Raw genomic sequence first — 25619 nt, forward strand, 5'->3', positions numbered from 1 at the left:
GAAGGTGAGGGAGGTGGGACTTTAATATGTAAAGAAAGGGAGGCTGTTCTAATTATGGCTTCATTGCAGCTCAGTGCATTCCCATTTTATTCTATTAGTCCAGACAAAATTAAACAAATGAGCTTTACAGATTCAGAAAGACAATCAATAAAAATCATTAAAGCTTTAATTTAAAAAAAAATAAAAAATCAAGCAATTACTTTCAGCCATTCAGGATTGGCCATACCTTACACCATCTACCCTTGTCATTTAATCTCTCCTGTCTTCCATCCTATTAGGGCTTTCCTTTTGCTTATTCCACCTCATCTTCACCTATACTTGGGTAAAACCTAACTCTGTCTTTTTTCAATTCTGATGAAAGGTCACTGTTTCTCTCTCTGTGGTTCTATGGTTAATAGGTGGAGTATTTTCAGTTTTTATTTCAGATTTCCAGCATCTGCTGTGTTTTGCATTTTTAAACTTACCTCAATCATTCTGATGACATCACGTGGTCCCAGTAATTCTGGATCCAATTTAATGTGTGCTTTGCTGGTGGCAAGGGCTACTGATACATACAAGATGCCATTAACTTTCATTAACTTCGATTCAATATTATGAATGCAAGAGGCACAGGTCATTCCTGTAATCTAAAGAAACAAAATTATGTTGCAAGGAAAAGGAACATCTTTGTATGAGAAAGACAATACTAACATTGTTAATTACATATTCAGCACTGAAGTAAGGGAACCAAGTCATTAAGATAATCGGCCAAGAGCTGAAAAGAATCTCAGCATAATCACCAACTATCTCGCAAGTTAAAACAAAATCTATACAAATGGAGGCAACACTGTTGTGACCTCAACAAAAACAGAATTACCTGGAAAAACTCAGCAGGTCTGGCAGCATCGGCGGAGAAGAAAAGAGTTGACGTTTCGAGTCCTCATGACCCTTCGACAGAACTTGAGTTCGAGTCCAGGAAAGAGCTGAAATATAAGCTGGTTTAAGGTGTGTGTGTGGGGGGCGGAGAGATAGAGAGACAGAGAGGTGGAGGGGGTTGGTGTGGTTGTAGCGACAAACAAGCAGTGATAGAAGCAGATCATCAAAAGATGTCAACAACAATAGTACAATAGAACACATAGGTGTTAAAGTTAAAGTTGGTGATATTATCTAAACGAATGTGCTAATTAAGAATGGATGGTAGGGCACTCAAGGTATAGCTCTAGTGGGTTTTTTTTTATTTTATATAATGGAAATAGGTGGGAAAAGGAAAATCTTTATAATTTATTGGGAAAAAAAAAAGGGGGAAACAGAAAGGGGGTGGGGATGGGGGAGGGGACTCACGACCTAAAGTTGTTGAATTCAATATTCAGTCCGGAAGGCTGTAAAGTCCCTAGTCGGAAGATGAGGTGTTGTTCCTCCAGTTTGCGTTGGGCTTCACTGGAACAATGCAGCAAGCCAAGGACAGACATGTGGGCAAGAGAGCAGGGTGGAGTGTTAAAATGGCAAGCGACAGGGAGGTTTGGGTCATTCTTGCGGACAGACCGCAGGTGTTCTGCAAAGCGGTCGCCCAGTTTACGTTTGGTCTCTCCAATGTAGAGGAGACCACATTGGGAGCAACGAATGCAGTAGACTAAGTTGGGGGAAATGCAAGTGAAATGCTGCTTCACTTGAAAGGAGTGTTTGGGTCCTTGGACGGTGAGGAGAGAGGAAGTGAAGGGGCAGGTGTTGCATCTTTTGCGTGGGCAAGGGGTTGTGCCATAGGAGGGGGTTGAGGAGTAGGGGGTGATGGAGGAGTGGACCAGGGTGTCCCGGAGGGAGCGATCCCTATGGAATGCCGATAAGGGGGGTGAAGGGAAGATGTGTTTGGTAGTGGCATCATGCTGGAGTTGGCGGAAATGGCGGAGGATGATCCTTTGAATGCGGAGGCTGGTGGGGTGATAAGTGAGGACAAGGGGGACCCTATCATGTTTCTGGGAGGGAGGAGAAGGAGTGAGGGCGGATGCGCGGGAGATGGGCCGGACACGGTTGCTCTTTCCTGGACTCGAACTCAAGTTCTGTCGAAGGGTCATGAGGACTCGAAACGTCAACTCTTTTCTTCTCCGCCGATGCTGCCAGACCTGCTGAGTTTTTCCAGGTAATTCTGTTTTTGTTTTGGATTTCCAGCATCCGCAGTTTTTTTGTTTTTATCACTGTTGTGACCTCATTCAGACACTACACGCAATGTTTCTTCCCGTTATTTGGAGTTAATCTGGGCCAACAAATCCCATTAACGTTAATCTTTGTAGATTGTAATGTTTGTAAATTTTATACACAGTTTGAGCTCTCTTGCATCTCCCTCAAAAGAATTACTCAAGCATACTGTAAGTCACTTCAACTGGTCTATTAAAACAAATTACAAAGAAGGTGCAGTAATATGAATTATAAATGACTTCTTTATAAAACATTTTGTTTCATAACAGGGTTACCATTCTCAACTGTTAAGCATCAAAAATGTTTCTGTAATAAACAATGTAAGACCTAGGAGCAGTAGGCAATTCAGCCCCTCGAGCCTGCCCTGCAATTCAATACGATCATGTCTGATCTCATTTCAGCCTCACCTCCAATTTCCCACCCTCTCCCCATAACCTTTCAACCCGTTACTAATTAAAAATCTGTCTATCTCCTCCTTAAATTTATTCAGCGTCCCGGCATCCACTGCACTCCGAAGTAGTGAATTCCACAGATTCACGACCCTTTGAGGAAAGTAATTCCTCATCTCTGATTTAAATCTACCACCCCTTAGCCTAAAACTATGGCCTCTCATTCTAGAATGCCCCACAAGGGGAAACATCCGCTCCACGTCTACTTTGTCTATCCCCTTTAGCATCTTATATACCTCAATTAGATCTCCCCTCATCATTCTAAACTCTAGCATGTATAGGCTTAAACTGCTCAATCTCTCCTCAGAAAACAAGCCCCGCATCTCTGGAATCAATCTAATGAACCTCCTCTGAATCGCCTCCAATGCAACTACATCCTTCCTCAAGTAAGGGGACCAAAACTGTGCACAGTACTCCAGGTGCGGTCTCACCAATGCCTTGTACAGTTGCAACATTTCCCTATTTTTATACTCTATTCCTTTAGCAATAAGTGCCAAAATTCCACTTGCTTTATTTATTAAAGCCATTCAATAATACAAGGTAATAAAATCCTGTGCCTATCCACTAAGATCAGTAATTGCAGCATAGGTTGTAAGCCCAAAAAGCAAACTAAAAATTTCATTGTGGTATTTCACCACAAAGAGAATAGCCGTTGTTCAGGATACTCACTTGCCAAGGATAAATGTAAGGTGCTGATGCTATACCGTTTGAACTCCTCAAGCGTGGGAAACAAACTCCTGCAACATCTGCACAAACTTCTCTTTCACTAGGAGGGGGCAGTGCCCCTAGATATGCATGATACAAAGGTTATGACCCTGTACAATAACAAGGACAACCAGAGCAATTGCAACAACTATTGAGGTATCTCCTGGCTGAACAATGTGGGAAAAGCATTTACACCTGTGTTGCTTTGTAAGACTGCAGGTCCTGGCTGAATGCATCTACCCTAAATTCCAGTGTGGTTTCAGAGTTAGAAGATGTACAACTGACATGATCTTCTCAGTCCGGCAGCTGCAAGAGAAATGCCGGGAACGAAGGAGACCACTATACATTGCCTTCATCGATCGCGCCAAGGCATTCGACCATGTAAGCAGATGCGATCCATTTAAACTGAAGAAAACGGACTGCCTGCTGGAGCTGCTCAATGTGATATCCTCTTTCCACGACGACATGACAGGCAAGATCAGCCATGATGGAGCAACATCGGAACCTGAGCAGCGGGGTCAAACAAGGTTATGTTCCTGTACCAAAGCTTTGGTAGATTCTTCTCTTTGCTGCTGTCATATGCCATCTACTAAAGGCACACACTTAGATACCAGAACTGACAGAAAGCTATTTAGCCATGCTAGCCTGAGATACAAGGCAAAGGTGTGCCAACTCCTTATCAGAGAGTTACTCTACACTGACAACGCCATATTAGCATTTCATACTGAGGAACACCTTCAGCAGCAAATGGACACACTCTGGTCACGATTGTAAAGAGTTTGATTTGACCATCAGCATCAGGAAGATGTCATGGCCCACGATGTTGCCATACTGCCATCCATCCGCTTTGAGAATGTGATGCTGGAGGCTATTAGTGGCTTCACATATCTATGCTCCACAATCACCAGCAATCTGTTACTTGATGCTGAAATCAATACACAAATTGCAAAAGCTGCAGCTGGTATGTCCATGCTGAGTAAGAGTGTGGAACAACAGGAACCTGACTGAGAGCACCAAAAAGTGAGTCTACCAAGTCTGCATCCTCAGTGCGCTCCTTTATGCTAGGCAGAAGAAAAGGCTGAACAGTTTTCATTTTCACCTGGACATAGCCTCACCAACTTACTCTGGAGCATGCTAATTCCATCAGCATACACTCATTGCCAAGCCAATGACATCTGCATTGGCTCAGCCACGTTCATCAGATGGATCAAAAACAAAAAATGCTGGAAAAACTCAGGTGGTATGACAGCATCTGTGGAAAGAAAGACAGAGTTAACATTTCGAATCCATATGACTCTTCTTCAGAGCCAGATGGATTATGGTCATATACTTGAATACTTTTTTTACGGTGAACTAGCCACTGGATCACAATCTTCTGGGCATCCATACTTCCGCTACAAAGGCACCTTCAGGCGAGGTAAGATGGTGGATATTGACAACTGGGAGACAGTCACCAACAGCGGCGATTTCTGGAGGCCTACTGTTTGGAAAGGCATTGGAAGAAGCATGCAGATACAAAAAGCTCAGCTGCCCAAGAAAAGGGCCCAGAGAAAACAGATGCCAGTGAATTGTGTATCTTTTCAGCCCATCGCCTTCTATTGCAGCAAATACGCAGAGGCTTCCATGCCAGAGTGGGGCTCCTGAGCCACACCAGGCAACATTTAACAGACAGTCGACCACAGTGGCACAAGCCACTGTCTTGATGGAAGGCTGCTACCACTCCTCAGAATAGTTTAAAATAATTCCTGAACTCAGTAACATTAGTCACATCGCATAACATGAAATATACTTACAATAAGCTCCAACTTTCCAGCTGAAGAAACATCATCTTCTATAACAGTAGCTCCAAAGCCCAAATCTTTGATCAATTCAGCAATGTCAGTGGGCTGGATGATGTCTGGATTATATTTAACTTCTGCCTTACCTGCCATTAGTGCTACCAGAACTGAATATATACCTAAAAGATTAGATACATTTGAAGCATTATTTTGCAATTTGTAGAAATATAGTTGGAAAATAAAACAAACCAAAAAACAGTCTGGAAAGCTGTTTATATTCATGACAGCAACACATGACTTATGTAAAAAGTGTGTGAAATAAAGTCCTTTCATTGTTAAGATTTAGATCCGAATCCAGTTCATGATTACTGGGCTAGAAGTTTGCTCACAATAGTTGAATGAGGTGTCTCTTGACTTAGCGCAATACGGTAAAACAGATGACAGCAAATCAGCAGCCTGCTTTACATCGCACCTGATTTTTATTCCCACTGGCTTCGTTGGATGGGTGTGTACAGGTTCAGATCAAGAAGAGGCCTGCAGGATATATTAACACTAAACTGACAGATCAGTGATTGAGGCTACAAGAATTTTCTGGTGTAGCAAATTGAAAAATCTTTTCTACAGTCTGTGTGCTCTTCCTTGCACTGCACTAAGTCCCTGTGATCCGCCAGAGATGGAGAGGGTGCAGAAAACTTAAGCCCAAATTTCACTAAAGGAGGAGAAGCTGGGGAAGGAAATTTTATCAGCATGCGAGAAAATCTGAAGTGGAGGGGCCGGTGAGGTGAGGAATCTTCCTCTGCAATCTCACCCGAAATTGGGCAGAAGTGCAATGGAGAATATCAAGTAATGCGTGTAATAGAGCCTTGTACCGCATCATTCCAACCAGGATTTCTATAGTCAGTGAAGGCCCAGGAGGTGACAATACAAGGTCCAGAGATCCCCAATGGAGATAAAAAGGAAGCTTGTACCAGCTGCTTCTCCTTCCAGTTGGTTTTACGTACTTACCTGTCAAAAGCATTGCCTTTCACATTTTACAGCCAACAAACCGCTTTTTCTTTTAAAATGTATTCATTAACCTGGATTTTGCTTTCATAATAATAACTGGGGGAAACACTAACCATTATTGTGGAATAATTTAGACACAAGTTCTGCCACCCACACACACAAATTAAAATGCAGAAATTCAAAATGTTGCTGTCAGAAATACCCAATCTTCCACAAAAAGCACTGTAACAGTCTTCCTAGATAAACTGATAATTAAAAGAGATGCAATGATGTGAATTTAGGGTTCTGTTCCACTGGTTCTCCACTGAAGACACCAGAGAAAGTTAGGGCTGGTGCATTCAGGAGTAAATTAATTTTTAACAATGTGATAATTGCCTCCTCTCTTTCTCAATCATATCTCTCTTTCCCAATCTTTATTCTCGTTTCTACAGCAGTGCTTTCCAAGCTAGTTTCTAACGTGATGCCATTTTAACATTTGAAAATTAACAAGACCCTAGACACCAGCAAAAACAAACCAACAATAAAGCAGCATAGTAACATTCAATGCGTAATTAAAATTTGCATATTATAGACGAAAATTTAACTACTTTTAAAACACATTTTTATATTTATATAAAGTACTTGGTAAAATCTTACTTTATGTACTCACACAGCTTTCAGCCAGCTCTCTATATTCCCTGGAGACAGAAGACTCAGTGAAGCTCCCCTCCATACACACTATTATAATCACCCTTCTCCGCCCACCACACACACACACACACACACACATACACACACACACACACACACACACACACACACACACACACACACACACAATCTTCCCAACCCTTCCAACAGAGGGCGCTGGTGAGGAGTGACTGAAGCATTCAGGGAGAAATCATCACAGCCACCGCAACTCAGGAGGGAATCGAGGAGAAGGACTCTTGCACTCAACAGGAGGAAGGGCATCCAATAGAGGGTGCTGTTGAGACGTGACTGAAGCATTCTCGGAGAAGTCATCGCCGCCACCGTGACTCAGGAGGGAACTGAAGAGGACCCACAGTCAAAGAACGGAATAGCCCCAAACATTACATTGCTGTAGTGTTTCCATCACTCCCTCCTCCTCAAACTTAAAAGAGAGAGGAAGAGGCAGTGCCTTCAGGTGTACACAAGACCTGCCTTCTGAAAGTGGATTTTAAAGTAAAAGCAGCTGATTGGTGAGTAAATCCTGGCAGCAGACCCGGATGGAGGAGCACCGGAGTGATGAGTATAAATTTGGCTTACCTCGGGGATTCGCGGCCTTGTCTCCCGGGGGCAGACTCGGAGAGAGGAGCACCGGAGTGGTGAGTATAAATCTAGCTTACCTTGGGGAATGGCGGCCTTGTCTCCAGGGAGCAGACTCGGAGGGAGGAGCACCGGAGCGTTGACCTCGGGGCACAGAGTAACTGAAGCCAAAACTGAAAAAAGTGATGTCACAGGAAAGCTGTGACCTGATTGGTTGGTAGGAAATCTGCACCAAATGAAAAAAAAAACACCGCAAAGCTAATTAATGAATTATCTAAGTAGAGATGGCTGGGCAGGTGATGTGCTGTAGCTGTATGATGTGGGAGCTGGCAGATCCCATTGTGAGCTGCAGTGACCACATCTGTCGGTTGCTGGAGGAACTCCGGCTCAGAATTGATGAGCTGGAGTCCGAGCTCCGGACGCTGTGGCACATCTGGGAGGGGAAGAGTTACCTGGATGCTTTGTATCAGGAGGCGGTCACACCCGGTAGATTAAGTACCTCAAATCCAGTCAGTGGGCAGGGACAGCAGGGTGTGACTGCAAGTGAGGCAGGTAGAGGGATCCTGTGTTCAGGAACAGAGGAGCCTCAGCTCTTGACCTTGTCCAACAGGTACGAGGTACTTGCTCCCTATGTAGATGAGGAAGAGGACTGTTGGGAGGATGAGCCAGCTGATCACAGCACCGTGTCACAGGAGGCCATTCAATAGTGGGGAGGAAAAAGACAAGTGGTAGTTGTAGGGGATTCTATAATTAGGGGAATTGATAGCATCCTTTGTAAGCAGGATTGAGAGTCCCGCATGATATGTTGCCTGCCCAGTGCCAGGGTGAGGGACATCTCTGACCGGCTTGAAAGGATATTGGAGAGGGAGGGGGAGGATCCAGTTGTTGTGGTCCACGTCGGGACAAATAACATAGATAAGACTAGGAAAGAGGACCTGTTTGGGGATTATCAGGAACTAGGAACTAAATTAAAGAACAGGTCCTCAAGGGTTATAATCTCCAGGTTACTACCCAAGCCACGTGCAAATTGGCATAGGGACGCAAGAATAAGGGAAGTAAACACGTGGCTAAAGGAGTGGTGCGGGAAAGAGGGGTTCCATTTCGTGGGGCACTGGCATCAGTATTGGAACAGGAGGAATCTGTACCGTTGGGACAGTCTCCACCTGAACCGATCTGGGACCAATGTTCTAGCGAAAAGGGTAAATAAGATGGTCAACAGGACTTTAAACTAGAGAGTGGGTGGGAGGGGTGGAAGGGTAAAACTCCAAGAAGTATGATAAACGGGAAACAAAGCAGCAGGTTAGCACGTGGGGGGGCTGGATTCAACTTCATGGAAAATTATGAAAAAACTGAAAAGGAAGGAGAGCCCAGGAGAGCTATTAAAGTCTCCAGAACACAAAATAGGACAATGTTTGGAAAGGGCTAGGAATCTAACTTCCAGCACGTCAGATAAAGGGATGACAATGAGAAAGGAGACGGGAAATACAGGACTGAAGGTGTTGTATCTGAATGCACGCAGTATACGAAATAAGGTAAATGAGCTTGTGGTGCAGATTGAAATTGGCAGGTATGATGTGGTGGGCATTACGGAGACATGGCTGCAAGGGGATCAGGACTGGGAGCTAAATATCCAAGGATATACATCCAATCGAAAAGATAGGCAGGTTGGCAGAGGGGATGGGGTTGCTTTGTTAGTAAGAAATGAAATTAAATCGATAGCAAGAAATGATGTAGGGCCAGGTTATGTAGAATTTATGTGGGTAGAGTTGTGGAACCGCAAAGGTAAAAAAACCATAATGGGAGTTATGTACAGGCCTCCGAACAGTAGTCAGGATGTGTGGCACAAGATACACCAGGAGATAGAAAAGACATATAAGAAAGGTAAGGTTACAGTGATCATGGGGGATTTCAACATGCAGGTAGACTGGGAAAATCAGGTTGGTAGTGGATCCCAAGAAAAGGAATTTGTGGAATGTCTATGAGATGGCTTTTTGGAGCAGCTTGTGGTGGAGCCCACTAGGAAACAGGCAAATCTAGATTAAGTGATGTGTAATGAGGCAAATTTAATAAGGGAGATTAAGGTAAAAGAACCCTTAGGAGGAAGTGACCATAATATGATAGAATTTACCCTGCAATTTGAGAGGAAAAAGCTGGAATCAGATGTAATGGTATTACAGTTGAATAAAGGCAACTACAGAGGCATGAGGGAGGAGCTGGCCAGAATTGATTGGGAGATGATCCTAGCAGGAAAGACAGTGGAACAGCAATGGCACGGGTTTCTGGGAGTAATTTGGGAGACACAGCAAAAATTCATCCCTAGGAAGAAGCATACTAAAGGGAGGACGAGGCAACCATGGCTGACAAGGGAAGTCAGGGACAACATAAAAGCTAAAGAGAAAGCATACAATGCGGCAAAGAGCAGTGGGAAACCAGGGGATTGGGAAGCCTACAAAGACCAACAGAGGACAACTAAAAAAGAAATAAGGAGGGAGAAGATTAAATATGAGGGTAAACTAGCCAGTAATATAAAAGAAGAGTGCAAGAGTTTTTTTTAGATATATAAAGGGTAAGAGACAGGCAAAAGAGGACACTGGGTTGCTGGAAAATGACGCTGGAGAAGTAGTAGTGGGGAACAAAGAAAAGGCGGAGGAACTGAATAGGTACTTTGCGTCAGTCTTCACAGTGGAAGCCACAAGTGACATCCCCAAAGTTCAAGAGAGTCGGGGGGCAGAGGTGAGTATGGTGGCCATTACCAAGGAGGTGTTAGGAAAACTGAAAGGTCTGAAGGTGGATAAATCACTTGAGCCAGATGGATTACACCCCAGAGTTCGGAAGGAGATAGCTGAAGAGATAGTGGAGGCGTTAGTGGTGATCTTTCAGGAATCACTAGTCAGGGAGGGTCCCAAAGGACTGGAAAATCGTTAATGTAACCCCCCTGTTTAAGAAGGGAGTGAGGCAAAAGATCGGAAATTACAGGCCGATTAGCCTGACCTTGGTCATTGGTAAGATTTTAGAGTCCATTATTAAGGATGAGATTTCAGAATACTTGGAAATGCATGGTAAAATAGGGCAAAGTCAGCATGGTTTCATCAAGGGGAGGTCATGCTTGACAAATCTGTTAGAATTCTTTGAGGAGGTAATGAGCAGGTTAGACAAAGGAGAGCCAATGGATGTTATCTACTTGGACTTCCAGAAGGCCTTTGACAAGGTGCCGCACAGGAGGCTGCTCAGTAAGATGAGAGCCCATGGTGTTAGAGGCAAGATACTAGCATGGATAGAAGATTGGCTGTCTGGCAGGAGGCAGAGAGTGGGGATAAGGGGGTCCTTCTCAGGATGGCGGCCGGTGACTAGTGGAGTTCCGCAGGAGTCAGTTTTGGGACAACTTTTCACTTTATACATTAATGATCTAGATGAAGAAACTGAGGGCAGCCTGGCTAAGTTTGCAGATGATACAAAGATAGGTGGAGGGACAGGTAGTATTCAGGAGGCGGGGGAGGCTGCAGAAGGATTTGGACAGGTTAGGAGAATGGGCAAAGAAGTGGCAGATGGAGTACAACATGGGGAAGTGTGAGGTCATGCACTTTGGTAGGAAGAATAGAGGCATAGACTATTTTCTAAATGGGGAGAGAATTCAGAAATCTGGAGTGCAAAGGGAATTGGGAGTCCTAGTCCAGGATTCTCTTAAGGTTAACTTGCAGGTTGACGCGGTAGTTAGGAAGGCAAATGCAATGTTGGCATTTATTTCGAGAGGACTAGACTATAAAAGCAGGGATGTGCTGTTGAGGATTTATAAGGCTCTGGTCAGATCACATTTAGAATATTGTGAGCAATTTTGGGCACCGTATCGCAGGAAGGATGTGCTGGACCTGGAGAGGGTCCAGAGGAGGTTCACGAGAATGATCCCAGGAATGAAAGGCTTAACATATGAGGAACGTTTGAGGACTCTGGGTCTATACTCGATGGAGTTTAGAAGGATTAGGGGGATCTGAATGAAACTTACAGAATACTGAAAGGCCTGGATAGAGTGGATGTGGGGAAGATGTTTCCATTAGTAGGAGAGCCTAGGACCCGAGGGTACAGCCTCAGAGTAAAGGGAAAACCTTTTAGAACAGAGATGAGGAGAAACTTCTTTAGCCAGAGAGTGGTGAATCTATGGAATTCATTGGTATAGAAGGCTGTGGAGGCCAGGTCATTGAGTGTATTTAAGACTGAGAGAGATAGGTTCTTGATTGGTAAGGGGATCAAAGGTTATGGGGGGAAGGCGGGAGAATGGGGTTGAGAAACTTATCAGCCATGATTGGATGGCAGAGCAGACTCGATGGGCCGAATGGCCTAATTTCTGCTCCTATGTCTTGTGGTCTTCCCTTACATACCCAGACTCAGCAGCCCCTCTTCCCAACCTCCCTCACACACAAACAAGCCCCTCTTCCCACTCGCTTACTCAGCATTCCACCTTCCTAATCTCTTCTACCCCAAAGAAACACACACACATGGACACGGGCGCACAAACATACACCAGTCCCTCTTTCCCTGCCCCAGTATCTACAAAGCAGTGTCTCTATCCTAGGGTTAACAGCCTGTACAACAGACAGACATGAGCGTGAACATGGAAAAGTTTGAAGTCACTCACCTTCCCGACTCAGCTGCACGACCTCCTGGTTTTCCCGCATTCTGGATGCAGTCTCTGCTGCCCTCCATATGTGTCAAGTCGGTGTACAAACATCCCAGGCCTGCTCAGTACTTGCCACTAAAAGTCATTTCTGAAGTTAAAGGGCACCTTGGGCTCACCATCCGGCCCATGGCATTTGGCGAAATTGTCCCATCAGTGCCTCCAGACTGGGCAGTCTCCTCTCCACACTTGCCATTGCTGCTTGGAGGAGGGGCTGCTCGCAACCCCATCCGGGGCGGGGGTGGGAGTCACAACCCACAGGTTAGGAACCCCTGTTCTACAAAATGATTTAAATCTAATATATTTCCAAGTTTAGACTCTGCCTGGCTCGGTGAGGATTCTTCAATCTTATTTGGTCGAAGTGCCTTGCTATTTCTTGCTCTGCTCATAGGCATCACAGATTCTCTATAGAGAGCTTCATGCCATAATACAGCAAGTTTCTGCTCCGAAACCTGAGAGAACTTTGTGAGCAGCTGTCAGCACAGTGAATGGCAAGCTCTGTTCCTTCACCAACTGACTACAAAATAACCTTTACAAGATAATGTTGCTTTGCAGATAAATACTGAAGCTAAATTGTCCAAAATCCAGCAAACATCAATCAAATATAGGACCAGATAACCTGTTTCATGATATTCTTTTTGGAATAATTGTTAATAAGGATGCTTGGAGAGCGTAGTTGCTCTTTTCGCAAGAGTCTCATAGGATATTGTGTGTATACCTAATTTACCAAGCCTCAATTTAACATCTCAGCCAAAGGACAGCACACTTGACAATGTAGCATTCCGTCAGCACCATGCTTAAGTATTACACAAGATTATGTAATTGTATCCTGGAGTGGAGTTTGAGTCATGAATTTCTGAATAGAAGTGACAGTACAGCCAATTTGCCAAATGTACCCCCATGGCAAGTACAATGTGACAGATGTAACAGAAATTCTGAGGTAGATATGTTTTAAACCTAACACATTAGTTTCTTCTTCAGCTGCAAGAAAAAAGTTTCCATAACTATTTAGACTGATGGTATGAATCACAAAATACAGCATAAAAACATTACTCACCTTCTTCTTTTTGAAGATTATTTTCAATATTGGCAACACAAGAGGCACAAGTCATACCAGTAACCTGTAGGAAACACTTTGCTGTTGTGGCTGGTGCTTCATTATTTTGGTCATCTGGGTTGGACTTGGGAGGTAGAAACTCAACGATATGATCACTGGAAGGGAATACTTTTTTCTTCCTTACAGCAAGTACTTCTTCTTTGGTATGTGTGGAATGCCTCAAGGGTTCATTTGAAATGACTGAAGTAGACTCACACATGCTACCAACATCTATATTCCAAGGGAAATAAATGCCGAAGATCAAAGACTGTCAGTATCTTGCTTTCTCTCAAAATCTTTTATGACAAGAAACAATTTATATGAATTCTCAGGAACAAGAAAATGCCACAGAATTTTGGTAAATTAATCTTAAGGAGAATTTATCCCTGCTTTCTAGGCAGGGGCAAAGTGGTTTAGCATAAAAGTGTGCAATCCCATTTTCCACTCCATTACTGCTAATCTCTGATTTTGACAGCACTAGTTTTGGTAGAGGACCCAATGGATGCCCGTCGGGGTCATGCAGGAGTCTTACCCATAATTTCTAATCAGGATCCTAGGACAATAGGACTCCACTGTATCTTAACCAACACCTGAGTGGGGAGACCACCATGGTTTCCACGAGTCTGGAACAGATTCATTGCCGGTAGGAAGGATGAAGAGGCCCTCCAGGTAACTGAAAAACTTTCCTTTATCGGATCAAGAAGAGGGAGCATAACTCCAGGCTTCACAAGGAAAATTCTCCACAACCTTATTCTGAGCTTCATCTTTCCCTCCCATAAGACCCTCTCAAAACTCCTTCCAGCCAGAAACCAGCTGAGGACAGCCTGTTCCACTTACCAGATCGGCAGTCGGTTTATAAACTTGCATTTATTTATCCTGTAACAGATCAGAGCTCTTTACAAGAGCTATTTTACCACCCCACTTGGGTGTAACAAGGTCTACTTTCAGGGAGCAATATCCTGCAGCCCAAGGACCCCTGAAGAATGTCTGGCCCAATATTAAATCAGGTCTTTTATCAGGCATCCAGAGTAGCTGCCTAGGATGAGCATTTGGCCCTTTCCATCGGCCAGTGAGGGACCCAATTAACTGGAATGCCCAGACATCAGGCCTACTCCAATCAACTGGGTTAGCCTTGAAAAGCTCAGTATCTCCCCTCATAGGAGTATCCAACCAGTGAGTGTCTATGGGAGGTCTCTTTTGGAAAACTTCATTATCTTCCCCCTTCTACTGGATGACTAGGGTGGATGGTTCTAAGAATGGGGGTGATGGGTCTGTGAGGGGAGTAGGATTTATGAGCGGGATGGGTGGGGGAGGGGGTGGTGGGAGTATGTGATTGAGATGGTTCTGTTAGCTTAGGGAGAGGGTGCTGAGAGCCAGTAGCTGGGGGAGCTGTGATGATTAGCAGGCGGAGTGTAAAGGACCATAAACATAGGAGGGATGGTGGTGAGCTTCGCGTGTTGTTGGAGCTGCACTCATCCAAGTGGGGAGTGTTCCATCACACTCCTGACTTGTGCCTTGTAGAAGGTTGACAGGTTTTGGGAAGTTAGGGAAATGAGTTACTCGCCACAGAATGTCCAGCCTCTGACCTGCTTGTTATTACAGTATTTATGTGGCTGGTCCAGTTAAGTTTCTGGTCAATGGTAATCCTCAAGATGTTGGTGGTAGGGTATTCAGTGGTCATAGTGCTGTTGAATGTCAAGGAGAGATGGTTAAATTCTCTCATGTTGAATTTGGTGATTACCTGGCACTTAAGTGGTAAATGACATTTATGCCCAAGTCTGAATGTTGTCCAGGTCTTGCTGTATGTGCACACAAATTACTTCATTATCTGAGGAATTTCAAATGAATCTGAACATTCATCATTGAACATTCCCACTTCAGGAAGCTGCTGAAGATGGTTGGGCTTCGGACACTACCCTCAGGAACTCCTGCAGTGATGTCCCAGAACTGATGTCATTAACATTCAACAAACACAACCATTTATCTTTGTCAGAAGTGATTCTGATGAAGGGTTAACCTGAAACGTTAACTCTGTTTCTCTCCACAGATATTGCCTGACCAGAGTATTTCCAGCATTTCTGGTTGTTTCAAATTCCAGCATCTGCAGTATTTTCCTTTTGCATTTTCCTTTGTGCTGTTATGACTCCAACCAGTGGAAAGTTTTCTCCTTGATTCCCACTGACTTCAGTTTTGCTACAGCTCCTTGATGCCATACTGAGTCAAGTGCCACTTTGATATCAAGAGAGGTCACTCTCACCTCACTTCTTGAATTCAGTTACTTTGACTGTAATGAAGTGTGGAGCCAAGAAGCCCTGGTGGAACCCAAACTAAACATCAAGGAGCAGGTGCCACTTGATCGCTTTGTTGACAACACCCTCTTTTGCTTTACTGATGATTGAGAGTAGACTGATGCAGGTGTAATTGACCAGATTAGGTTTGTCCTACATTTTGTGGATAGGATACATCTGGGCAACTCCCACCTTTGTCAGGTGGATACCAGTAGGAATACTGGGACAACTTGGCTGTGCAGCTAGTTCTGCAGCACTACAGGTTGGGCCCAAACCAATGCTACATCCAGTGCACTCAGCTGTCTCTTCATATACCATGTAACATTTGTGTCACACAGGTGCCAGGCAATGACCATCTCCAACAAGAGGGAATCTAACCATCCCCCACACCAACCCCGCACCCCGCCCCCCCCCCACCCCCCAACCCTCTTGACATTCAATGGCATTACCATCACTGAATCCCCCACTATCAACATCCCGGGGGTAACCATTGGCCAGAAACTGAAATGGACTAGCCATAATAATAGTGCCTACAAGAGCAGGACAGAGGCTAGGAATCCTGTTGCAGGTAACTCAGCTACTGACTTGCCAAAGCCTGTCCACCATCTGCAAGGCACTAGTCAGAAGCATGATGGAATACACTCCACTTGCCTGGATGAGTGCAGCTCCAACACTCAAGAAGTTCAACACCACCCAGGTCAAAGCAGCCCACTTGATTGGCACCCCATCCACATTCACTCCTTCCACCATTGACACACAGTGGTAGGAGCAGCCTGCTCCAACCATCTACAAAATGCACTGCAGCAGCTCACCAAGGCACCTTAGACAGCACCTTCCAGACCCACGACTGCTACCATCTAGAAGGACAGGGCTGCAGACACATGGGAACACCACCACCTGGAAGTTCCCCTCCAAGCCACTGACCATCCTGATTTGGAAATATATTGCCATTCCTTCACTGTCACTGGGTCAAAATCCTGGAAAACCGTCCACAACAGCACTCTGGGTGTACCTACACCACATGGACTACAGTGGTTTAAGGCGGCAGCTCACCACCACATTCTCAAGGGCAATAAATGCTGGCCTAGACAGTGACGCCTTCATCCCACGAATGAATAAACAAAATTACAGAGAACTGATTAAATTGGCTGAAGACTGGCATTTGTGATGCGAGGCACCTGATAGGAGGCAAGCAATATTCCACTTGGCACTTCTGGCTGAAAATGGTTGCAAACTTTTCAGTTGTATTGTTCACACTAACATGCTGGGCTCCTCCATCCAGTTATGGGGTCACTTAGCTCCGCCCACAGATTGCTGCTTTCAATGGTCAGCATACACGTATACCTGCATCGCCCAGATTGGCACCTCATTTTTAGATATCCCGGATGCTGCTCCTGCCACACTCTCATACACTCATTGAATTAGGCTTGATGGTATTGATAGAATGAGAGGTGAGGTACAAGTTATGATAATGTACAACTTTGTTGCTACTGATATGGGGGAGAATCAGTGAGAGGGAAGTTCATTGGGGTGGGGGGGGCGCAGATCAGTGACTGGGGAGTGGGTGGTAAACAAATTGGGAAATGGGGAGGGAGGCAAAGAGCAGTGTGGGGGAGGGCCTGTGCCGCGGAACGGGGTGTGGGGAGTGGGGGCAAAGGGAGAGGGGGAGCTCAGTGGGTGCGAGGGGGGGGACTGAGGGCCCAGTGAGTGGGTGGGATTAACGCGTGCATCTCCCTCGCTGACTCTCAGTCTCTCTCCCTCTCCCCCCATTGTCCTATGTTCTATGTTTGCACGAACCCGGTTCTCCCAATCCTTCTTTCTGCGCCATGCTGCCGACTCTCCGGAATTTTCTCACCCGCTCAAATACAAACTTCAGAACCACTAGTTAGACATCACCACGTGACTGACGCATTGCGTCATCACGTAGCGATTGAGGCACAGAGCAACGTTCAACCAGTGGGCGGTGCTTCTGGTGTCTGCGCGTGCGCCCGGCTCCTGCCCGCTCTACACATGCGTGAAATCCAGGTCCCGTGGGCACTTGATCACGCGGAATGCACGAGATCTAGTCACGCGCGCGCCATTCTGATCCGGATGCGCACGCGTAGAAATGCTGTTTAAAAATCCCGCCTTTTGGGAACCCGTTCGCGACTGAGGCGGAATTTGAGCGAGAAATAGCTGCGCTCCATTTCACCCTTCCGTTTCCAGAAATGTATATACATTTTTTCAAGTTCTGGTCATGAGAATAAGGGAGAGAAGGCGCCTTAGTGGTAATGTCAGTGGACAGGAGGCGCCTTTGTGGTAATGTCAGTGGACAAGAAGCCCAGGGTAGTGCTCTGGGGGACATAGGTTCAAATCCCACCAGGGCAGCTGGTGGTATTTAAATTCAATTTAAAAATCTGGAATTTGAAATGGTGACCACACAACCATTGTCATAAAAACTCAAATGGTTCACATTTGAAAGAAACCTGCCATCCTTACCTGGTCTGGTCTGCATGTGACTCCAGAACCACACCCTCTGAAATGCCACTAAGTTGTATCAAACCGCTACTTGCAGGCCCACCAAGGGTGGCGGCACAGTGGTATACAGTCGGGAAGGAGTTGTCCTGGCAGTCCTCAACATTGACTCCTGACCCCGTGAAGTCTCATGATTACCACCTACTGCCCTCCCTCAGCTGCTGAATCAGTACTCCTCCATGAGCACCAATCAGAAGAAGCACTGAGGGTGGTGAGGGCACAGAATATACTCTGGGTGGGGGACTTCAGTGGCCATCACCAAGAGTGGCTCGGCAGCACCACTACTGACCGAGCTGGCTGAGTCCTAAAGGACATAGCTACTAGACTGGCTCTGCGGAAGGTGGGAGGGAGCCAACAAGAGGGAAAATCCTACTTGATCTTGTCCTCACCAATCTACCTGTCGCAGATGCATCTGTCCATGAGAATATTGGTAAGTGTGACCACCGCACAGACCTTTCCGTCTTGGAAACCATAAATCTGTTGGCACTGCAACTGTGCTAAATAGGATAGGTTTTGAACATACCTAGTAAATCAAAACTGTGCAACCATGAAGCGCTGTGGGCAGGCCATCAACAGCAGCAGAATTATATATAACCACAATCTGTAACCTCATGGCCCGGCATATCCTCCACTCTACCAATACCATCAAGGTGGGGGATCAACCCCAGTTCAATAAAGAGTGCAGGAGGGCATGCCAGGAGCAGCACCAGGCATACCTAAAAATGAGGTGTCAACCTGGTGAAGCTAAAACACAGGACTGCTGGCATGCTAAAGAGCAGAAGCAGCAAGTGATGGACAGAGCAAGATGATCCAACAACCAATGGATCGGATCAAAGCCCTGCTGTCCTGCCATATCCAGTCATCAATGATGGTGGACAATTAAACAACGAAAAAGAGGAAGAGGCTCCACAAATATCCCCATACTCAATGATGGGGGAGCCCAGAACATCAGTGCAAAAGGCAAGGCTGAATTATTTGCAACCATCTTCAGCCAAAAGTACCAGTTGGATGATCCATCTCAGCCTCCTCCTGTGGTCTCCAGCATTACAGATGCCAGTCCATCAGCCAATTTGATGCCCTCCACATTATATCAAGAAATGGCTGATGGCACTGAATATAGGCCCTGACAACATTCCGCCAATAGTATGGAAGACTTGTGCTCCAGAACTTGCTGCGCCCCTAGCCAAGCTGTTCTAGTAAAGCCACAACACTGACATCTGCATGGCAACATGCAAAATTGTCCAGGTATGCCCTGTTCATAAAAAGGAGAACAAATCCAACCTGGCCAATTACCGCCACATCAGTCCACACTTGATCATCAGCAAAGTGAAGGAAGGTGTCATTTACAGTGCTATCCAGCGGCACTTACTCAGCAATAACCTGCTCACTGACATTCAGTTTGGGTTCCACCAAGGTCACTCAGCTCTTGACTTCATTACAGCCTTACACAAAGGAAGATAGCTATGGTTGTTGGAGGTCAAACTTCTCAGCCCTGGGACATCGCTGCAGGAGTTCCTCAGGGTGATGTCCAAGGCCCAACCACTTTCAGCTGCTTCATCAATGATCCTCCTTCCATCATAAGATCAGAAGTCGGAATGTTTGCAAACGATTGCACAATGTTCACTATTCGAGACTCCACAAATGCTGAAGCAATCCTTGTCTATTTACAGCAAGACATGCACAATATTCAGGCTTGGGCTAATAGGTGGAAAGTAATATCTGTACCACACGAGTGCCAGGCAATTAATATCTCCAACAAGAGAGTATTTAACCATTTTACCTTAACGTTCAATGGCAGTACCATCACCGAATCCCCCACTATCAACATCCTGGGGGTTACCATTGACCAGAAACTGAACTGGACTAGCCATGTAAATACTGTGGCTGTGAAAGCAGGTCAGAAACTGGGAATTCTGCAGAGAGTAACTCACCTCAGGACTCACCAAAGCCTATCCACAATCCACAACGCACAAGCCAGGAGTGTGGTGGAATATTCTCCACCTGCCTGGATGAGTGCAGCTCCAACAACACAAGAAACTCACCACCATCCAGGTTAAAGCAGCCAGCTTGACTGGCACCCCATCCATCACCTTAAACAATGACTCCCCCCAACACTGACGCACAATGGCAGCAGTGTCTCCCATCTACAAGATGCACTGTAGCAACTCAACAAGGCTCCTTCGACAGCACCTTCCAAACCTGTGACTTCCATCACCTAGAAGTTAGCAGGTGCATGGGAACACCATTACCTGCAAGTTCCTCTTCAAGTCACACAGCATCCTGGAACTATATTACCATTCCTTCACTGTTGCTGGGTCAAAATCCTGGAACTCCCTTCCTAACAGCACCGTGGGTGCGCCTACACCACATGGACCACATCGCTTCAATAAGGCAACTCACCACCATCTTCTCAAGAGCAACTAGGGATAGGTGATAAATGCTGGCCTAGCCAACGATGCCCACATCCGATGAAAGAATAAAATAAAATAAAGCTGTAGAATGCAGAAAGTTATCAACAGACTGGTCAAGTGCATAGAGAAAAGTGTCAACTGGTATTCAATCTGGAGAAGTGTGAAGTGAGGTATTTGGGGAGGACAAACAATGCAAGAAAATGCAGAATTTATGATAGATACTTAGAAGTCTAGAACATGATCTCATTGAATGGCAGAGGAGACTCGACTGGCTGAATGGCCTACTTCTGCTCCTACGTTTTATGGTCTTAACCTCAGATTGCATGCCCACAGATCCCTAGGACAGGTAGATAAGGTGATCAAGAAAACATATGGGATACTTCCCTTTATTAGTCAAGGCCCAGAGAACAAGTGCAGGGAGGTTATGCTAGAATTATATGAAACACGAGTTTGACCGTAGTTAAAGCACTGTACACAGTTGGGAAGATTTAATTGAGATGTACAACATTGAGGGATCTACAATGGATAAGAAGGACCTGTTAGCAGAAAGGTCAATAGCTAGGGGGCACAGATCTAAAGTAGGAGGACTAGAGGGGAGTTGTGATTTTTTCACTCAAAAGTTGGTAGGAGTCTGCAATTCACTGCCAGAAAGTGTGGCAGAGGTGGAAACCCTCATTGCATTTAGAATACAATACTTTGATATGCACTTCAGTTGCTGTAAACCACAGGGCTACGGACCAAGATCTCGAAGGTCGTACTCGACTGGATAGCTCTCTTTTTAGACTACACAGTCACAATGGGCCAAATTACCTCTTCCTGTAAATCTTTCTGTTTATAACACCGAATGTGAATATTGTTCCAAATGTTGAGGAGGAAAAAAAGTAGTGTTATTCCCCTACCAGATAAAGAGGCAACAAATCCCATCTCATCTATCGTAGCTCTCAATTCCTCAGAGTTTGTCAGTGCTGGGTCAAAGTGGATCATCCCCTTCTCTTTGGCCAGTGATACTTTGACATATTTTACACCTTTCAGTTGGGAAATCATGCCCTCTATAGACTGTACACAAGAATGACATGTCATTCCTCTGATGTTAATTACTGCAATGCTGGTTGTCATTTGAGAGTGCATTTCATTATCATAGTTTGGTTGATGTAGTAAGGGTGTAACTGGAATTGATGATGAAGTCACATTTTTCATTTCCACATCAGCTGGAAGATAAACTTTAAAATTCCCTGGTGGTAAAGCTTCAATTTCCAATTTTAATGATGCTGGATTAGTCAAAATTGAATCATACTTCACAACAACCTTTTTGTTCTCCAGAGACACCATGATGCTCTGTACACCTGGGAGCTCTTTGATATTTCCTTCAATATTAGCAACACAAGATTTGCAATGCATTCCCTCTACGTGGAGAGCCACTGTCATGAATTTGCTTGTCATTTTGTTGTTGGATGTCAAGGTTTTATTTCTTATTCTATCCTGAGAATGAGTAGATTTGATCACACCCAGTTTCAGAGAAGCTGGTCTGCTCTTGATCGTGGCTTGAAAACCCAAATCATTAATTTGGTTTTTGAGCTCTTCTGGTTGAATCACACGAGGCTGGTATACAACAGTTGCTTCCTGTTTGTTAAGGGAGACCTTAACTCTGTTTACACCTTGTAATTTGCCAATTTTGCCTTCAATTTTGCTAACGCATGAGCGGCATGTCATGCCTTCCACTTTCATCTTCACCATAACTTCAACTGGTAAAGGAATCATCCTCTCAAGTGAAGATCCATTTTGATTAGTGAGAGATGCTTCGAAGCCCATGTCATTAATCACCTCACGTATCTGCTGACTACTGATTATTGTAGGTATATACTTTACCAATGCATTATTATATTTGAGAGATACCTTAGTGCTAACAATACCTTTCTCTTTAGAAATCTGGCCCTCTATTGACTGCACACATGATTGGCAAGTCATGCCCACAATATTGATATGTGCAGTGCTGATACCAACTGGTAGAGGGAATAATTCACTCAGGCTGGCTTCAAATCCAACATTATTAATGCCACACCGCAAGGATTCAGGACTTCGGTCTGCAGGACTGTAGACAAGAGTACCATTGTGTTTCTCCAAAGGCACCTGAAAACAATAAAATGATTCTAGGTTATTTTAAAAATCTTAAAATAGGAGCTTGAATGAATTTTCTTTTTTAACTTGGAGAAGTGGGTGGCAAACCATCTGGCTTTGGTGGGAGGAATAGACCGCAGGAGATTTTAACTCCTGAAGCTCTTTAGTGATCCTGACATTCCGAAGCTGGTGGAAATGACATTACTGCTGCTGAGCAGGAGTCAAAATCTGTGGGAGGTCAGGCCATGGTCGGGCATATATTGTCAGGGACCATTTTAATTTAAGAAATAGGGGTGTATGTGGGGAGTGGGCAGGGTGGGGGTGATTTCAGGCTAGTTAGAATAGTAGGGACGGAGGATGAAAAAGAACAAACTGCTGGCACACCATTTCCTCAGGGGTTGGTTGGGGGTGGGGAGGGGAATTTTAAAATACTCCTTTTAAAGTTGTGATTGATAAGTTTTTTAAATAAATAAATCCTATAAAACTGACTTAAGTGATTCTATCATCATGAGAACTGTACCAGTACCATATTTCTATATAACATCTTAAATATGTGACATGACTTTAAACCTAAATGTACACAAAGGTTTCATACCAGAATAGCCCATCCATTAATAGTTGTTCATCAGATATATATCTGAACAAATCACACAGCACTTTTGTATTTGAACTGATTCCTCTTTCAAACAGACTGCCTGGCAGCCTTAATTTGTTGCAATATTGCACCATTTAAGGGGAGGAAATGATTTGTGTGAGTGCACACGTACCATGATAGAATAAAAAAAACAAATATTAAAGTAAATCTGGGTACAAAATTGCTTCACATTTATCATAAGGGGTCAAAGTATGAGCAAAGCCTACGAGTGTTTAACTGTAAATTAAGAGTATTAATATTGTGCAGTAGAGTACTAATTTCAAAGTTAATCTCAAAACAGACATGAAACAAGAAATATTTAGTCCCTCAGGTAAGGTCATACACACTAATTAAAGCACTTATCCATGTTCATAGCCTCTGACTCTTCAAAATCAAAATTTTCCAACTCCTTTTTAAAAGTATAAGTTGTGTTGGACTAACCATTTTTGAAAGATGTCTACTGATCTGGTATTTATGTGCGCATGCACACCATAACTTATTCTGCTTCTGTGGTCTGATAGCTGCAGTTGACTGATCACCGACAATATACATGTACCGAGGAGAATTTGGTTTCCTTTGTGCTAACAAAGGATGAAATAATTTGCATTTATTTAACATTTTTCATGACCTCAGGACATCCCAAAGTATGCCACAGCTAACAAATTACTTCCCTTTCCTATCTTACTTAGTTCTGTGGAAGGGTCATGAGGACTCGAAACGTTAACTTTGCTCTTCTCCGCCGATGTTGCCAGACCTGCTGAGATTTTCCAGGTATTTCTGTTTTTGTTCCTTCTAGATGGTAGTGGTTGTGGGTTTGGAAACTGCTGTCAAAGGAGCCTTGGTGAATTTCTGCAGTGCATCTCGTAGGTGGTACACACTGCTGCTACTGTCGATCGGTGGTGGAGGGATTGAATGTTTGTGGATGTGCCAATCAAGCGGGCTGCTTTGCCCCAGACTGTGTCAAGCTTCTTGAGTGTTGTGGGATGCTGTGTTGTCCGTCCAATTTCATTCCTTACAGACTTAATAGTGTTTTGATACAACTGAGTGGTTTGCGAGGCTATTTCAGAGGGCATTTAAGAGCCAACCACATTGCTGTGGGTCTGGAGTCACATGTAGGCCAGACCAGGTAAGGAAGGTTGATTTCCTTACCTAAAGGACATTAGTTAACCAGGTGGATTTTTATAACAATCAACAATGATTTCATGGTCATTAGACTTTTCATTCCAGATTTTTATTGAATTCAAATTTCACCATCTGCCCTGGTGGGATTTGAACCTGGCTTCCCAGAACATTACCCTCGGTCTCTAGAGTACTTGTCCAGTGACAATACCATATTGCCACCACCTCCCCAAATTTATTTAAATGAATGACCTCTCATCCCCTTGTGAGATCTGATCCATGTAACATTGATGCAAAATGCCTTCTCAGCTCACTGCCACTGCATCCCTATTATAAAATTGGCCCTATAATTTCTTCCGTTATCTATATAAAATGTATATTTGGTAAACAGTGACAATGATAAACTAGAATTGAGACAATGTCTGTAACCACAAAGGGTACTTTAGTGATTATATGACTGATCTAGTAACATAGCATCTAGTAAACAGGAATTCAGATCTTCCCATTGCAGTTTGAGAATTTGAATTCAGTTAAACAAAACCTAAGAATAAAAAAACAATTCTGTCAGCAAAAGTGAAATGAAAATCTCTCAGATTGTTGTAAAAAGCTAGTTCAGGCATGTCCTTTAGGGAAAGGAACCTTCTGTCCTTACCTAGTCTGACCTACATACGGCTCTACTCTCCCATTAATATGGTTGACTCTTAACTGCCCTCGCAAGTAGCCTAACAAGCCAGTCAAACTATTATACTGCAGTGATTCAAGAGGACCAAGCACCTCCGCAGGGCGATTCACTTTGGGCGATAAATACCCAAAGCTCATGTCAGTGAATGAAAAAACAACAAATTCACAACTGTTTATCTTTTAACTATTGTTACAATACAGCAGGTGGTATTTGCCAGGCTGACCAAATCCACAAGGGAAACTTTGCCATGTTATCACAATGATTTTGCAATTTGTATTTATTATAAGAAGGCTTGTGCACTGAAATCAGGAGTAATGAGTTCACTACCATCGCTAGATATTTTAAAGATTAAATTAAAACATTTGATAAGAAAAAAAACACACACACAAGGTTACAGTTACACAGTTATAACAGTTTCCAAAATTTCTACTTAACCAGATTCCCAACTACACACCGCCTTTAAGACAACAGTCCAAATAGATTCCAAATTTATAAGGTCATCCAGCAATTTTACCATAAGCACCCACTGGACAATGGACTTCCAAAAGCTTTTCACACAATTTTGGTTACTAGAACAGCAAACTTCTGCAAAGTGGCTGGAGACATTTTCCCTCCAAGTCTGTTTCACATAGTCACCTTTCGAGATTTGACGTGGGCACACACCACACATCCTTCCATCCTTCTTTAAATATATTTCTCCACTTTTGACTTGTAAATCC

At 44.2% G+C, this 25619-nt stretch overlaps 1 protein-coding gene across 1 annotated transcript in view; it reads right to left on the reverse strand.

Moving 5' to 3' along the window:
• LOC121284434 (copper-transporting ATPase 2-like) overlaps positions 1 to 25619 on the reverse strand; it is a 144545-nt gene that overhangs the window by 63065 nt on the left and 55861 nt on the right. Inside the window, exons 2-5 of the mRNA XM_041199895.1 lie at positions 21250 to 22477; positions 13099 to 13368; positions 5117 to 5280; positions 465 to 626 (exon numbers count right to left, since the gene is read on the reverse strand). Coding sequence (XP_041055829.1) covers positions 465 to 626; positions 5117 to 5280; positions 13099 to 13368; positions 21250 to 22477 — 1824 coding nt within the window. The remainder of the gene's footprint in view (positions 1 to 464; positions 627 to 5116; positions 5281 to 13098; positions 13369 to 21249; positions 22478 to 25619) is intronic.

This window comes from Carcharodon carcharias, chromosome 11, assembly GCF_017639515.1.
Source record: "Carcharodon carcharias isolate sCarCar2 chromosome 11, sCarCar2.pri, whole genome shotgun sequence".
Taxonomy (NCBI): Eukaryota; Metazoa; Chordata; class Chondrichthyes; order Lamniformes; family Lamnidae; genus Carcharodon; species Carcharodon carcharias.